Raw genomic sequence first — 15,307 nt, forward strand, 5'->3', positions numbered from 1 at the left:
ATCTTTCTTCTTCTGTCTTTTCTCTTGATTTACCTAGAAGGATTTCGTTCTTCATTCAATTATTCAATTGTCTTGGGAAAGAAATTGAATGTAATTGGGTTCTGTGATAGGCTTGGAAGAGAAATCACAGAATCATGCTTGAAATCTTTCTCACATTGGATTAGGTTGGGGTTTGGATGGATATCGTGACATGTAATCCTACCAATACTGTGATCTATGAATGTGTGTGGTATAATCAGTGACCATACTTCATCTCTTCCCATGAGCACTTAAATCAAGGAATTGGGCAATTGTTCATACTTAGAGAGATTGGATTGACAAAGAATTGGGATCCAATCACCTAAGATTGCCAAGGAGATCAATGAATGCATTGATTGAGGAAGAGATGAAAGTGAACTTGATCCGGAGGATTATAACATCTCCTGACCCCAATGAGCTCTCCCACTTCTGATCTTACACATTCTTTTACATTCTGCTGTTTAATTTGAAGCTCAACAATCTCCATTCCCATTTAATTTCTTGCAATTTAAGCTTCTGCACTTTAATTACTTGCAATTTACTTTCTGTCATTTAGTTTCTGTTATCTACATTCTGCTCATTTACGTTTCTTGCCATTTAAGTTTCCCGCCAATTTACATTCTGCAATCCTCAATTCAAATTCTGATTCAGTTCAACTAGAACACTCCTTCAATTAAAATTGCTCAACCAATCAATCACTGTGGGATTCGACCTCACTCTATTGTGAGTTTTTACTTGACGACAATCCAGTGCACTTACCGGTGGACATTTGTTAAGAGACAAGTTTTCGGGTATCATTGCTATAATGTTATGCCTTTTGGCCTAAAAAATACAGGGGCAACGTATCAGAGACTTATGAACAAAATTTTTGACCGACAAATAGGTCGGAACATTGAAGTTTATGTCGACGACATGGTCGCTAAGACAAAGGTCGGCAAGTCTCACATCGACGACCTCTCCGAGATTTTTTCACAGATCCGACAATACAATATGAGACTGAATCCTGAAAAATGCACCTTTGGTGTTCGTGTAGGAAAGTTCCTCGGATTTATTCTGACTAGTCGGGGCATTGAAGCGAATCCTGAAAAATGTTAAGCAATACTTGACATGCATAGTTCCGCAACAGTGAAAGAAGTTCAGCGCCTAACAGGGAGATTAGCGGCATTGTCCAGATTTCTGCCGTGTTTAGCTTCTAAATTCTCCCACTTTTTTCAATGTTTATGTAAAAATACAAATTTTCACTGGAATGAAAATTGTGAGGCTGCTTTCATAGCTTTAAAACAATTTCTTTCCAAACCACCTATTTTGCAAAAGCCTCAGCTAGGGGAACCATTATATCTGTATTTATCTATTACTGACACAGCGATCAGCTCTGTTCTTATTGTAGAAAATAACAAAATTCAACAACCAGTCTATTTTATTAGCAAGTCTTTGCAGAATGCCGAGCTTCGCTACCCGAGGTTAGAAAAGCTCGCCTTCGCGTTAGTGTTCTCTGCAAGGCGGCTCCGACCTTATTTTCAGAGCCACACGATCAATGTTAGAACTGGGCAACCCCTTCGACAAATACTCGCCAAGCCCAAGCTAGCTGAAAGATTGATAAAGTGGTCTATCAAGCTTTCAGAGTTCGATGTTCACTACCAACCTAGAAGGTCTATCAAATCACAATACTTGGTTGACTTTGTTACCGAGTTCACTGGAACAACCTCGGACACACGAAACCCGGACTGGGTTCTGTTTGTCGACGAAGCTTCAAACACTCAAGGATCAGGAGCAGGTATACTCCTTGAAAATGAGGAAGGAATAATTCTGGAGCATTCTCTTCGGTTTTCTTTTAAAGCAAGTAACAACCAGGCTGAATATGAAGCTCTCATCACTGGTCTCAGGTTAGCTATTGAGTTGAACATTATCGCTTTAAAAGTTTATTGTGATTCTCTGTTAGTTGTTCAACATGTAAATGATTGTTTTCAAACAAAAGATCCAACTCTGTTAAAATATCTGGATATTGTCAAACACCTCCTTCGAACCTTTTTAAAGATTGAAATCAGTCACATATCTAGGGAGCAAAATCATCGGGCAGATGTTTTATCAAAACTCACCACTACACAATCACATAATGCAACACTTTTGCAATCAACATTAGACAGACCAAGTATAGATACAGCCCGTATTTTTAATATCATCAATGAAAGCAGTTGGCAACAACCATACATTCACAACCTTAGAAACAGAGACATTTCACAAGGAATCCAAGATCCAAAATAATTTAAACGGCAAGCATCTTTCTTTACGCTATTAAATAATAATTTGTATAGGCGAGGTTATTCTCGACCACTGTTGAAATGTTTAGACAGGTCGGAGGCCGATTTAGCCTTAGCCGAAGCTCACGAAGGCATTTGTGGAATACACTCAGGGGCAAGAAGTCTGGCACAAAAGATACTTCGAGCTGGCTTCTACTAGCCCACTATATGGGAGGACAACCGGAAAAAGGTCTAGATGTAACAACCCTAGTTTTTGAAAATCAAATAATTAGTTATTTGTGATTTATTTTAAGAAAATTATTTTACTAATGATAATTAAATAGAGTTTCATGATAATTGGAGTTTAAATTAATTAGAATTCTTATATAATCTTTATTAGATATTTGGTATAATTGAAATTATAATTTTGATAATTAAAAAATAAGAAGAATTGTATAATTTAATTTAAATAAATTCTATTTTGAATGAATTATGTTATTAATTTGAACTCCTAGAAATTATTTTTAGAAATGATTAGATTGATATTTATAAATACTTTAAGTTTACGTCAATTAATATTTATGTACAATTTTTATTATAATTGGTTATTTTATAAATTGAAATTAAAGTCTAGTGAGAGAAAAATAATGAGAAGTTATATCATTTAATTTGAATGATTAATATTGAGTTTGAACTATATTTTATAATTATATGATTAATATATTTATTTTATAATTTAAATTAGAAATAATTTATTGAACTTAGTAATATGTTGATAAATAATGTTTCTAAATATTTTTAATAAAGTACATTTGATTTTAAAATTATCCTACCCTTCAATTTTATCAAAATAGTTATTCATAACTATCCTTATTTCTTTATAAAATCCTAATTTCTAACCCTAATTTCCCAAATTAGAAACCCTAAGTTACTAATCAGAAACCCTAACCCTCCCCCACTCTCCTCAGCGCCGTCACCCTCATCACAAGCGTACAGACTCACCCTCTCTCCCTCAGCTTCACCGCAGCACACACACACTCAGGACACCACACTCATTCAGCCCACACCCCTTCTGTCACACACCCACACCTCGTGAACGGAGCTGCACCACGCCCAGCCCGCCTCGCCATCGCCGCCGTCATTATTGCCGACGAAGAGGACGTCGTCGTCGCTGTTCAAGGAGGAAGGAAGAACCGCGTGAGAGCCAAGGGAGGAGGGAACCTTTGCTGCGTCGCCGCCATGGCTCCATTGCCATCGAACGCCGTCAAGCGCGGAGAGAGAGCCAGACACCGCGAGGAAGAAGCCACTCGTTGCCTTCACAGTCACTGTCGTTGGGCCTGTAAATCGCCAATGTGACCTATGCGAGAGGAAGAAGCCCGCGACCAGCCTTGTCGCCGTCAGCGCTGTGGGTTGCCGTCGCCATCCTCGCGAGCTGCCACCGCGTCATCGTTACTGAGCCACAGCGCCGCCGTTGCCGCACTCTACTGCCGCCGCGTCTCACCAGGCCGCCGCTGGAGGAGGAGCGCTCGCCAGTTCTGCCTCTGCCTCTGGGTTCTGTGAGTTGCCGAAGCTCTCTACCACCGGGAACTAACATTCGAGCTGCCCAAGAAACCACCATTAGAACCACTACTATTTTGGTAAGCTCTACCCCCTGTTTCTGCTTCCTTGTCCTACCAATTTGTTTCTACTTTGAAGCTTGTCCCTGAAACTGTTTGTATTGTATAAAGATATTATTGTAAAATTGCCTTGCCGCCGCCGTTACTGGAGGTAGCTGCTGGCTCTATTTGGAGATTGCTAGTGCCATTGGAGTCGCCGAGAACCAATGTTGGAGCCACTCTTGATGATTCTGATGCTGCTACGTAGGTCCCGAGCTGCTGTGTTGTTACCAGAGGAAGAGAACTCATAGAAAAAATGTCACCGAGGCTGCTGCTTGGTTTAATTGCGTTGTTAATGCGACATTGAGGTAGGGGATTTATTTCAAAAATTAACAGTTTTAACTTATGAATTCCAATGAGGTTTAGTGAGTAATTGCAAATAATTCATAAATATGATTAATTGATAGGAATAAGCTTGGTTAGAGGTTGTGAAATTTGGATTAAGTCTGATATTGAGATGATATTCTGGTGTTTCAATTAGTTTATTGAGTTTAGGTTATGGCTGAGAATGTCACTAGATTTTTGTTATTGTGAGTAATTGATTTGACAAGGTTAATTTTGGTTAATGCTGTGACTGATATTGGTTTTTCTGATTTTGATGGATTTGTTGAAAATTCTGACCTATGTGATATTGCTGAATTGGTTGAAAAGTGGCTGTGAATGGTGATTCATTTGATAATACTTGTTAAATTGAAATTTGATGAGCTAACTATTGAAAAGTTGTCGTATTGATAATTGATGAACTGAGTTAAATTTGTGTTTGGTTTGGGATTATTGTGATGATGGTTTGAGTTGTGGCTGTATTTTGATTATTGAGAATAAGCATTTGTTGTTGATTTTAGTAATATGATATGTTGGAATGGCTGTGAAATTGACTTGTGACTGGTTGGAATTGGTTTTGATGCTTGTTAATGTTGATTCGTGATTAATTAGAGTCATGCTTGAGAACTGTTAAAAGATTGAAGTTTGATTACCGAATTATTCTCTTGAAATATGACTTCTAAACCAAAACAGTTACTTTGTTAACAAGTAAACGACTTTGAATTATGAAAGGCTGATTTTTTTGGGATTACTAGTTGATTGTGTTTAATTTTGAAAGGATTTTATGATAAGTGAAAAGTAAATATGAAATGGTGAGATTGGATTGATGGATTAGCAGAAATTGTGGAGTATGATTGATTTGCTAATTATTATGAAATGCGAATATCTGATTGATTGAGAATTGTCTGTTTGAAAATTATTGAGAAAAGGGCTGGTGATTTGTTGAGAAAGAGGGAACCCGTAAGGGTGGCTAAGTCCGAGTTTTAGGGGAGGTGCTGCCGAAATTTTATTAAATCTGAGGTTCTTTTAAAAGAGTAAGATTTGGAAAATTATATTATTTGATTTTAATTTACTAAGAAAAGAAATGAACTATGTTTGGAGTTTTATTTATTGAGAAAAAAAGAATTATATTATTATGAAATCGATTTATCAAGGAAATGTTTATGTTTTGAGTTTGATTTAATATAAGAGAGTTGTGTTTTGGGTTTGAAATAAAGGATTATCTTTTTAAAAATTTGGTGAAATAATAATATTTGAATTTGAACAGTAAGAGAGATGATTTTTGAATCTTTGTGAAGTTAGTAAACTTGAGAGAGTTTTATTTGATTACTTCTAATGAAAGGTTATGTTTTGAAAAGTGTTTAATGAATTTAAAAATAAATGATTTTCTTGAGTCTTTGATAGAGAACTAGAATGAAAGATAGTTTTAAAGTTGGCTTGACTCAAGATTGCCATAGCAAAGATTATGAACTGAATTGATGATTGAGATTTTTATGAACGAACGGTAAAAAGAAATGGCTTGAGCCAAGATATTACAAAAGTGAAAGATGTAAAGTTTGTATAGTATGATTGAATAGAGAAAGAAAGTGCTACTGCATAAGAATGTGAAAGTAATGATGAATAATGAGAATGATAATGAATGATGATAATGAGAATGATTATGTAATGATCTGCTGCGTGAAGGCAGCCAGATAGATGGTGGTACGACCACTAAGAGCGCTTCCCTGGGATACTTAGCTATAATGCTATTCTGTAAGTCAGAGGACTCTTACAGAGGTATCGAGAAAATACATAACTAGCATATGCTCCTGTAAGTCAAAGGACTCTTACAGTGAGTGTGTTCGGCAGACTAGCTCCGCCCTGCAAGTCAAAGGACTCTTGTAGTGGGTTGTTAGTGCCACCATGCAAGTCAAAGGACTCTTGCAGTGGTTTGCCCCGCAAGTCAAAGGACTCTTGCGATGGGTGTTGCCAACAGGGAAGCCTTACCTGGTCAAAGAACTCCGGGTAACGTCGGGAGCGGGTATGTAACCGACAAATGAGCTCATTACCTGCACTAGGACTAGACATGCATCATCCTTGTGTGTGCATTTGCATTTGATTGGGTTTGCTTGTTGTACTTCCCTGTGATTGTGCTGTTTGCCTTGCTGTGACTTGTTTGTGTGTTGAATTGAATCTTTGTTAGTGCTATTAGTTGGTGAATGTATGATGGTGAGTAAGAATTGATGTTGTGATTGAAAATTAATTGTGTGGTTGAGAAATGCTTAATGTGACCAGTTTTATATTTTGGAATTTGTTTTGAGCTTAGAGATTTTCTTTGGAAGAGGTAAATAATTAGTTAAAGTAAAACCAAGAATAGTATTTTCATGAGGGTTTGATAAAAATATAGTTTCCTTGAGTATGTTAATTATTTGCATGTTAATCATTACTTTTACGGCATTCCCATTTCCTACTGAGAACGTGTGGTTTGTTCTCACCCCAAAATCTTCCACCCTTTCAGTGATACAGGTTCGAAGACTCAGTTTGAAGCTGCGGGCGATTGTTAGACCTTATTTATGAGTTAAGTTTTTGAATTGAGTTGCTTTCATAGAATTCCTCGCCTTTGTTGCTTAAGATTTTATTTTATAAAGAGGGATAGGAGTTGTATCTGAGTTACACTTGAATTTGCTTGTATAATATTTACTAATAATTATATGATTATTATTATTATTTGGTGATGCTTGATATATGATTTGATTAATAAAAACAAAATTTTCTGGTATTTTTACTAAAACTGGATCGCGATATCGAACTAGAGGCTCAATAGTAAATAGTTAATAAAGGAAAGCAGGTTGGTAACGCCTTACTTTCGGTACGATCATGACGTACTGGAAGTTGGATCGTTACACTAGACCTGTTATCACTGTCAAAAGCACGCTCCAATCATCAACATCCCAGCTGATAACCTGCACCATTCAGTGGTAAGCTGGCCATTTAATCAGTGGGGAATTGATATCCTCGGACCTTTTCTCACTGCCCCAAGACAGGTAAAATATTTGGTGGTGGCAATTAATTATTTTTCTAAATGGATTGAGGCTCAACCTTTAGCTAAAATTACATCAACACAGATGATATCCTTTGTGTGGCAAAAAATAATCTATCGATTTGGTATACCTCGTCATATCATAACTGACAATGGTGGTCAGTTTACCGACCATAATTTCAAGGCTTTTTTGCAGAACTTACAGGTAAAGCAGCATTTTTCATCGGTAGAGCACCCTCAATCCAACGGGTTAGCAGAAGCTGCGAATACCTCTTACAAGCTCTAAGGAAAAAGCTCGATGACGCTAAAGGGTTATGGGCTGAGCTTATTCCAGAAATCTTATGGGGATATAACACCACAGTACACTCAACAACCAAAGAAACACCATTCCATTTGGTGTACAGATCCGATGCAATGATTTCAATCGAAATTTCACAAGGCTCCTTAAGAATGCAAGTCGAAAATCATGACCAGGCTCGGCGCGCTGAGCTTGATCTAATTGAGGAGGTGCGCTCCACAGTGGCAGTTCTTCACCAGGCTCTACAGTAACGAGTAGGCCAACGCCATGACAAAAAGGTGCACACAAGATCCTTTCATGTAGGCGACCTGGTATTGAGAAAAACTGAAGAAGCACGAAGAACCCCTTCGCATGGAAAACTCGCCGCGACATGGGACGACCCTTACAGAGTTCATCAAGTGCTCGGCAGAGGAGCTTATCAACTAGAACGATTAGACGGCACAAAACTACCTAGCACTTGGAATGTTAATTCCTTGAATCAATACTATAGCTAACAATGGCAGAATGCTAGTACTCTTTTTCCTACCTCGAGATTTTCTCCCAAAAATGGGTTTTGCTTGAGGAGGTTTGGTGCACAAAATTGTGATCATCAATGGCGCCAATAACTTGGTACGTACAATTGTAATCTCAACTCTTTATCACAACTTTGCACAACTAACCAGCAAGTGCACTGGGTCGTCCAAGTAATAAACCTTACGTGAGTAAGGGTCGATCTCACGGAGATTGTCGGCCTGAAGCAAGCTATGGTCACCTTGTAAATCTCAGTCAGGCGGATTCAAATGGTTATGGTGAATTGATAATAAAAACATAAATAAAATATAAACTGGGATAGAGATACTTATGTAATTCATTGGTGAGAATTTCAGATAAGCGTATAGAGGTACTTTCGTTCCTCCTGAACCTCTGCTTTCCTGCTGTCTTCATCCAATCATTCTACTCCTTTCCATGGCAAGCTTTATGTAGGGCATCACCGTTGTCAATGGCTACATCCCATCCTCCCTGTGAAACTGGTCCAATGCGCTGTCACTGCATGGCTAATCATCTGTCGGTTCCTCGATCATACTGGAATAGGATTTACTATCCTTTTACGTCTGTCACTACGCCCAGCACTCGCGAGTTTGAAGCTCGTCACAGCCATCCCTTCCCAAATCCTACTCGGAATACCACAGACAAGGTTTAGACTTTCTGGATCTCAAGACTGGCCGTCCATGGGTTCTAACTTATACCACGAAGATTCTAATATCTCGGACTCGGTCCTCTGTATTAGATATCTAAGAGATATTCATTCTAGCTTGTTTGCATGTAGAACGGAAGTGTTTGTCAGACACGCGTTCATAAGTGAGAATGTTGATGAGCGTCACATAATTATCACATTCGTCATGTTCTTGGGTGCGAATGAACATCTTAGAATAGGAATAAGCTTGAATTGAATAGAAAAACAATAGTACTTTGCATTAATTCATGAGGAACAGCAGAGCTCCACACCTTAATCTATGGTGTGTAGAAACTCTACCGTTGAAAATACATAAGTGATGAAGGTCCAGGCATGGCCAAATGGCCAGCCCCCATAAAGGTCTAAGATAGCATTAAACTGATCATAGATCTGATCCGAAGATGTAAATACAATAGTAAAAAGTCCTATTTATACTAAACTAGTTACTAGGGTTTACAGAAATGAGTAAATGATGCAGAAAACCACTTCTGGGGCCCACTTGGTGTGTGCTTGGGCTGAGCATTGAGCTTTACACGTGTAGAGGCTTCTCTTGGAGTTGAACACCAGTTTGTAACCTGTTTCTGGCGTTTAACTCCACTTTGCAACCTGTTTCTGGCGTTTAACTCCAGAATGCAGCATGGAACTGGCATTGAACGCCAGTTTGTGTAATCTAAACTCGGGTAAAGTATGGACTATTATATATTCCTGGAAATTCCTGGATGTCTACTTTCTAACGCAATTGAGAGCGCGCCATTTGGAGTTTGGTAGCTCCAGAAAATCCACTTTGAGTGCAGGGAGGTCAGAATCCAACAGCATCTGCAGTCCTTCAACCTCTGAATCTGATTTTTGCTCAAGTCCCTCAATTTTAGCCAGAAAATAACTGAAATCACAGAAAAATACACAAACTCATAGTAAAGCCCAGAAATGTGAATTTTAATTAAAAACTAATAAAAATATACTAAAAACTAATTAAATTATACTGAAAACTGTGTAAAAATAATGCCAAAAAGTGTATAAATTATCCGCTCATCACAACACCAAACTTAAATTGTTGCTTGTCCCCAAGCAACTGAAAATCAAATAGGATAAAAAGAAGAGAATATATTATAAATTCCAAAATATCAATGAAACTTAGCTCCAATCAGATGAGCGGGACTTGTAGCTTTTTGCCTCTTGAATAGTTTTGGCATCTCACTTTATCCATTGAAGTTCAGAATGATTGGCATCTATAGAAACTTAGAATTTAGATAGTGTTACTGATTCTCCTAGTTCAGTATGTTGATTCTTGAACACAACTACTTTATGAGTCTTGGTCGTGGCCCTAAGTACTTTGTTTTCCAGTATTACCACCGGATACATAAATGCCACAGACACATAATTGGGTGAACTTTTTCAGATTGTGACTCAACTTTGCTAAAGTCCCCAATTAGAGGTGTCCAAGGTTCTTAAGCACACTCTGTTTTTGCTTTGGACCTCGACTTTAACCGCTCAGTCTCAAGTTTTCACTTGACACCTTTACGCCACAAGCACATGGTTAGAGACAGCTTGGTTTAGCCGCTTAAGCCAGGATTTTATTCCTTTAGGCCCTCCTATCCACTGATGCTCAAAGCCTTGGATCCTTTTTATTTACCCTTGCCTTTTGGTTTTAAGGGCTATTGGCTTTTTGCTCTTGCATTTTTGGTTTAAAGAGCTTTTGGCTTTTTCTGCTTGCTTTTTCTTTTTCTTTTTCTCTTTTTTTTCGCATTTTTTTTTTTCTGCAAGCTTTTGTGTTCACTGCTTTTTCTTGCTTCAAGAATCATTTTTATGATTTTTCAGATTATCAAATAACATGTCTCTTTTTTCCTTATTCTTCAAGAGCCAACATATTTAACATTCATAAACATCAACTTCAAAACACATATGCACTGTTCAAGCATTCATTCAGAAAATAAAAAGTATTGTCACCACATCAAAATAATTAAACTAGTTTCAAGGATGAATTCGAAACCATGTACTTCTTGTTCTTTTGTAATTAAAATATTTTTCATTCAAGAGAGGTGATGGATTCATATTCATAACTTTAAGGCATAGACACTTAGACACTAATGATCATGTAGTAAAGGCACAAACATAAATAACACATAAGGCTCAAAAACCGAAAAACAGAAAATAAATAGACAAGGAGATTAAGGAATGAGTCCACCTTAGTGAGGGTGGCATCTTCCTCTCCTTGAAGAACCAATGGTGCTCTTGAGCTCCTCTATGTCTCTTCCTTGTCTTTCTTGCTCCTCCCTCATAGCTCTCTGATCTTCTCTAATTTCATGGAGGATGATGGAGTGCTCTTGGTGCTCCACCCTTAGTTGTCCCATGTTAGAACTTAATTCTCCTAGGAAAGTGTTGATTTGCTCCCAATAATTCTGTGAAGGAAAGTGCATCCCCTGAGGCATCTCAGGGATTTCATGGTGAGGAATTTCCTCATGCTCATGTTGAGGTCCATGATCTCTTATTTGCTCCATCCTTTTCTTAGTGATGGGCTTGTCCTCTTCAATGAGGATTTCTCCCTCTATGTCAATTCCAGCCGAATTGCAGAGGTGGCAAATGAGGTGAGGAAAGGCTAACCTTGCCCAAGTGGAGGACTTGTCAGCCACCTTGTAGAGTTCTTGAGATATAATCTCATGAACTTCCACCTCTTCTCCAATCATGATACTATGGATCATAATGGCCCGGTCTATAGTAACTTCAGACCGGTTACTAGTAGGAATGATTGAGCGTTGAATGAACTCTAGCCATCCCCTAGCCACTGGTTTGAGGTCATGCCTTCTTAATTGAACCGGCTTGCCTCTTGAGTCAATTTTCCATTGAGCTCCTTCCTCACATATGTCTATGAAGACTTGGTCCAACCTTTGATCAAAGTTGACCCTTCTTGTGTAGGGGCGTGCGTTCTCTTCCATCATTGGCAAGTTGAACGCCAGCCTTACATTTTTCGGACTGAAATCTAAGTATTTCCCCCGAACCATGGTGAGCCAATGCTTTGGATTCGGGTTCACACTTTGATCATGGTTCCTAGTGATCCATGCGTTTGCATAGAACTCTTGAACCATTAGGATCCCGACTTGTTGAATGGGGTTGGTGAGAACTTCCCAACCTCTCCTTTGGATCTCAAGTCGGATCTCCAGATACTCATTCTTTTTTAGCTTGAAAGGAACCTCAGGGATCACTTTTTTCTTGGCCACAACTTCATAGAAGTGGTCTTGATGGACATTTGAGATGAATCTCTCCATCTCCTATGACTAAGAGGTGGAAGCAATTGCCTTCGCTTTCCTCTTTCTAGAGGTTTCTCTGGTCTTAGGTGCCATAAATGGTTATGGAAAAACAAAAAGATATGCTTTTACCACACCAAACTTAAAATGTTTGCTCGTCCCCGAGCAAAAGAAGAAAGAAAGTAGTAGAAGAAGAAGAAAATGGAGGAGATGGGGGAAGAAGATTTATTCGGCCAAGGAGAGGAAGAGAGGGTTGTGTTGTGTGAAAATGAAGAATGAGTGAGGGGTTTATATAGGAGTGAAGGGGGTGTAGGTTTCGGCCATTGGGGTTGGGTTAGGGAAGGAAATTATTTTGAATTTTGAAGGTAGGTGGAGTTTATAGGGAAGAGAGGATGGATGTGAGTGGTGAAGAGGTGATGGAAAATAGTGATTGAGGTGATTGGTGAAGGGTATTTGGGGAAGAGAGTTATGAAAAGGTGTGAAGAGGAGAGAAGAAAATGTGGGGATCTTGTGGGGTCCACAGATCCTGTGGGGTCCACAAATCCAGTGGGGCCAAGGACTTAACATCCCTGCTCTAATTAAGCGTGTAAAACGCCCTTGCTGTGCAATCCTGGCGTTTAACGCCAGGCTGCTGCCTATTTCTGGCGTTAAACGCCCAAATGTTGCTTGTTTCTGGCATTTAATGCCAGGTTGATGCTTGTTTCTGGCGTTAAATGCCAGACTGCTCTCCTCCAGGGTGTGCTGTTTTCAATGCTATTTTTCATTCTGTTTTTGCTTTTTCAGTAGTTTTTATGACTTCACATGATCATCAACCTAATAAAACACGAAATAACAAAAAGAAAATAAAATAGATGTGATTAAATAACATTGAGTTGCCTCCCAATAAGCGCTTCTTTAATGTCAATAGCTTGACAGTGAGCTCTCATGGAGCCTCACAGATGTTCAAAGCATTGCTGGGACCTTCCAACACCAAACTTAGAGTTTGAATGTGGGGGTTCAACACCAAACTTAGAGTTTGGTTGTGGCCTCCCAACACCAAACTTAAAGTTTGACTGTGGGGGCTTTTGTTGACTCTGCAGTGAGAGAAGCTTTTCATGCTTCCTCTCCATGGTTACAGAAGGAGATCCTTGAGTTTTAAACACAAGGTTGTCCTCATTCAGTTGAAGGATCAATTCTCCTTTGTCTACATCAATCACAGCTCTTGCTGTGGCTAGGAAGGGTCTTCCAAGGATGATGGATTCATCCTCATCCTTCCCTGTGTCTAGGATTATGAAATCAGCAGGGATGTAAAGGCCTTCAACCTTTACTAACACGTCATCTACTTGTCCATAAGCCTGTTTTCTTGAGTTGTCTGCCATCTCTAATGAGATTCTGACAGATTGCACCTCAAAGATTCCAAGTTTCTCCATTACAGAGAGTGGCATGAGGTTTATCCCTGACCCAAGGTCACATAGAGCCTTCTCAAAGGTTATGGTGCCTATGGTACAAGGTATTAAGAACTTTCCAGGATCTTGTTTCTTCTGAGGCAATGCCAGTTGATCCAGATCACTCAGTTCATTGGTGAGCAAGAGAGGTTCATCTTCCCAAGTCTCATTACGAAATAATTTAGCATTCAGCTTCATGATTGCACCAATGTACTTGGCAACTTGCTCTTCAGTAGTGTCTTCATTCTCTTCAGAAGAAGAGTACTCATCAGAGCTCATGAAGGGCAGAAGAAGGTTCAATGGAATCTCTATAGTCTCTAGATGAGCCTCAGACTCCTTTAGGTCCTTATTAAGAAACTCCTTATTGATCACTGAGCGTCCCAGGAGGTCTTCCTCACTGGGATTCACGTCCTCTCCCTCCCTTGTAGGTTCGGCCATGATGGTTAAATCTATGGCCTTGCACTCTCTCTTTGGATTCTCTTCTGTATTGCTTGGGAGAGTACTAGGAGGGATTTCAGTGACTCTTTTACTCAGCTGGCCCACTTGTGCCTCCAAATTTCTAATGGAGGACCTTGTTTCGTTCATGAAACTCAAAGTGGCCTTAGATAGATCAGAGACTATATTTGCCAAGCTAGATGGATTCTGCTCAGAATTCTCTGTCTGTTGCAGAGTGGATGATGGAAAAGGTTTACTATTGTTAAACCTGTTTCTTCCACCATTATTAAAGCCTTGTTGAGGCTTTTGTTGATCCTTCCATGAGAATTTTGGATGATTTTTCCATGAGGGGTTATAGGTGTTTCCATAAGGTTCACCCATGTAATTCACCTCTGCTATTGCAGGGTTCTCAGGATCATAAGCTTCTTCTTCAGAAGATGCCTCTCTAGTATTGTTGGATGCAGCTTGCATTCCATTCAGACTCTGAGAAATCATATTGACTTGCTGAGTCAATATTTTGTTCTGAGCCAATATGGCATTCAAAGCATCAATTTCAAGAACTCCCTTCCTCATAGGCGTCCCATTACTCACAGGATTCCTTTCAGAAGTGTACATAAACTGGTTATTTGCAACCATGTCAATGAGTTCTTGAGTTTCTGCAGGCATTTTCTTTAGGAGAATGGATCCACCTGCAGAATGGTCCAATGACATCTTTGATAATTCAGACAGACCATCATAGAATATATCCAGGATGGTCCATTCTGAAAGCATGTCAGAAGGACACTTTTTGGTCAGTTCCTTGTATCTTTCCCAAGCTTCATAGAGGGATTCACCTTCCTTTTGTCTGAAGGTTTGAACATCCACTCTAAGCTTACTAAGCTTTTGAGGAGGAAAGAAATTGGCTAGGAAAGCCATGACCAGCTTATCCCAAGAGTTTAGGCTATCCTTAGGTTGAGAGTCCAACCATATTCTAGCTCTGTCTCTTACAGCAAACGGGAAAAGCATGAGCCTGTAGACCTCGGGATCAACCCCATTGATCTTAACAGTATCACAGATCTGCAAGAATTCAGTTAAGAACTGAAAAGGATCTTCTGATGGAAGTCCATGGAACTTGCAGTTCTGTTGCATCAGAGAAACTAATTGAGGTTTAAGCTCAAAGTTGTTTGCTCCAATGGCAGGAATTGAGATGCTTCTTCCATGTAAATTGGAATTTGGTGCAGTAAAGTCACCAAGCATCTTCCTTGCATTGTTATTATTTTCGGCCATGTCTCCTCCTTTTTCGAAAATTTCTGTCAGATTTTCTCCAGAGAGTTGGGCTTTAGCTTCCCTTAGCTTCCTCTTCAGAGTCCTTTCAGGTTCAGGATCAGCTTCAACAAGAATGTTCTTATCCTTGTTCCTGCTCATATGAAAAAGAAGAGAACAGAAAATATGGAATCCTCTATGTCACA

General features: G+C 39.1%; 1 protein-coding gene and 1 non-coding gene across 2 annotated transcripts in view; both read left to right on the plus strand.

Annotated features, from left to right (window-relative positions):
- The window catches only part of LOC140176096 (uncharacterized), a 31,457-nt gene extending 27,846 nt beyond the window's left edge, over positions 1–3,611 (plus strand). The window contains exons 2-4 of the mRNA XM_072205968.1: positions 854–1,108; positions 1,382–1,901; positions 3,272–3,611. Of these exons, the coding sequence (XP_072062069.1) occupies positions 854–1,108; positions 1,382–1,901; positions 3,272–3,611 (1,115 nt within the window). The remainder of the gene's footprint in view (positions 1–853; positions 1,109–1,381; positions 1,902–3,271) is intronic.
- Positions 3,612–14,624: 11,013 nt separating this feature from the next.
- Positions 14,625–14,732, plus strand: LOC112724182 (small nucleolar RNA R71). Its single transcript, XR_003163358.1, has one exon. It is a non-coding gene; the product is annotated as a small nucleolar RNA R71 (small nucleolar RNA).
- Positions 14,733–15,307: the final 575 nt, after the last annotated feature.

Source organism: Arachis hypogaea, chromosome 11, assembly GCF_003086295.3.
Source record: "Arachis hypogaea cultivar Tifrunner chromosome 11, arahy.Tifrunner.gnm2.J5K5, whole genome shotgun sequence".
Lineage (NCBI taxonomy): Eukaryota > Viridiplantae > Streptophyta > Magnoliopsida > Fabales > Fabaceae > Arachis > Arachis hypogaea.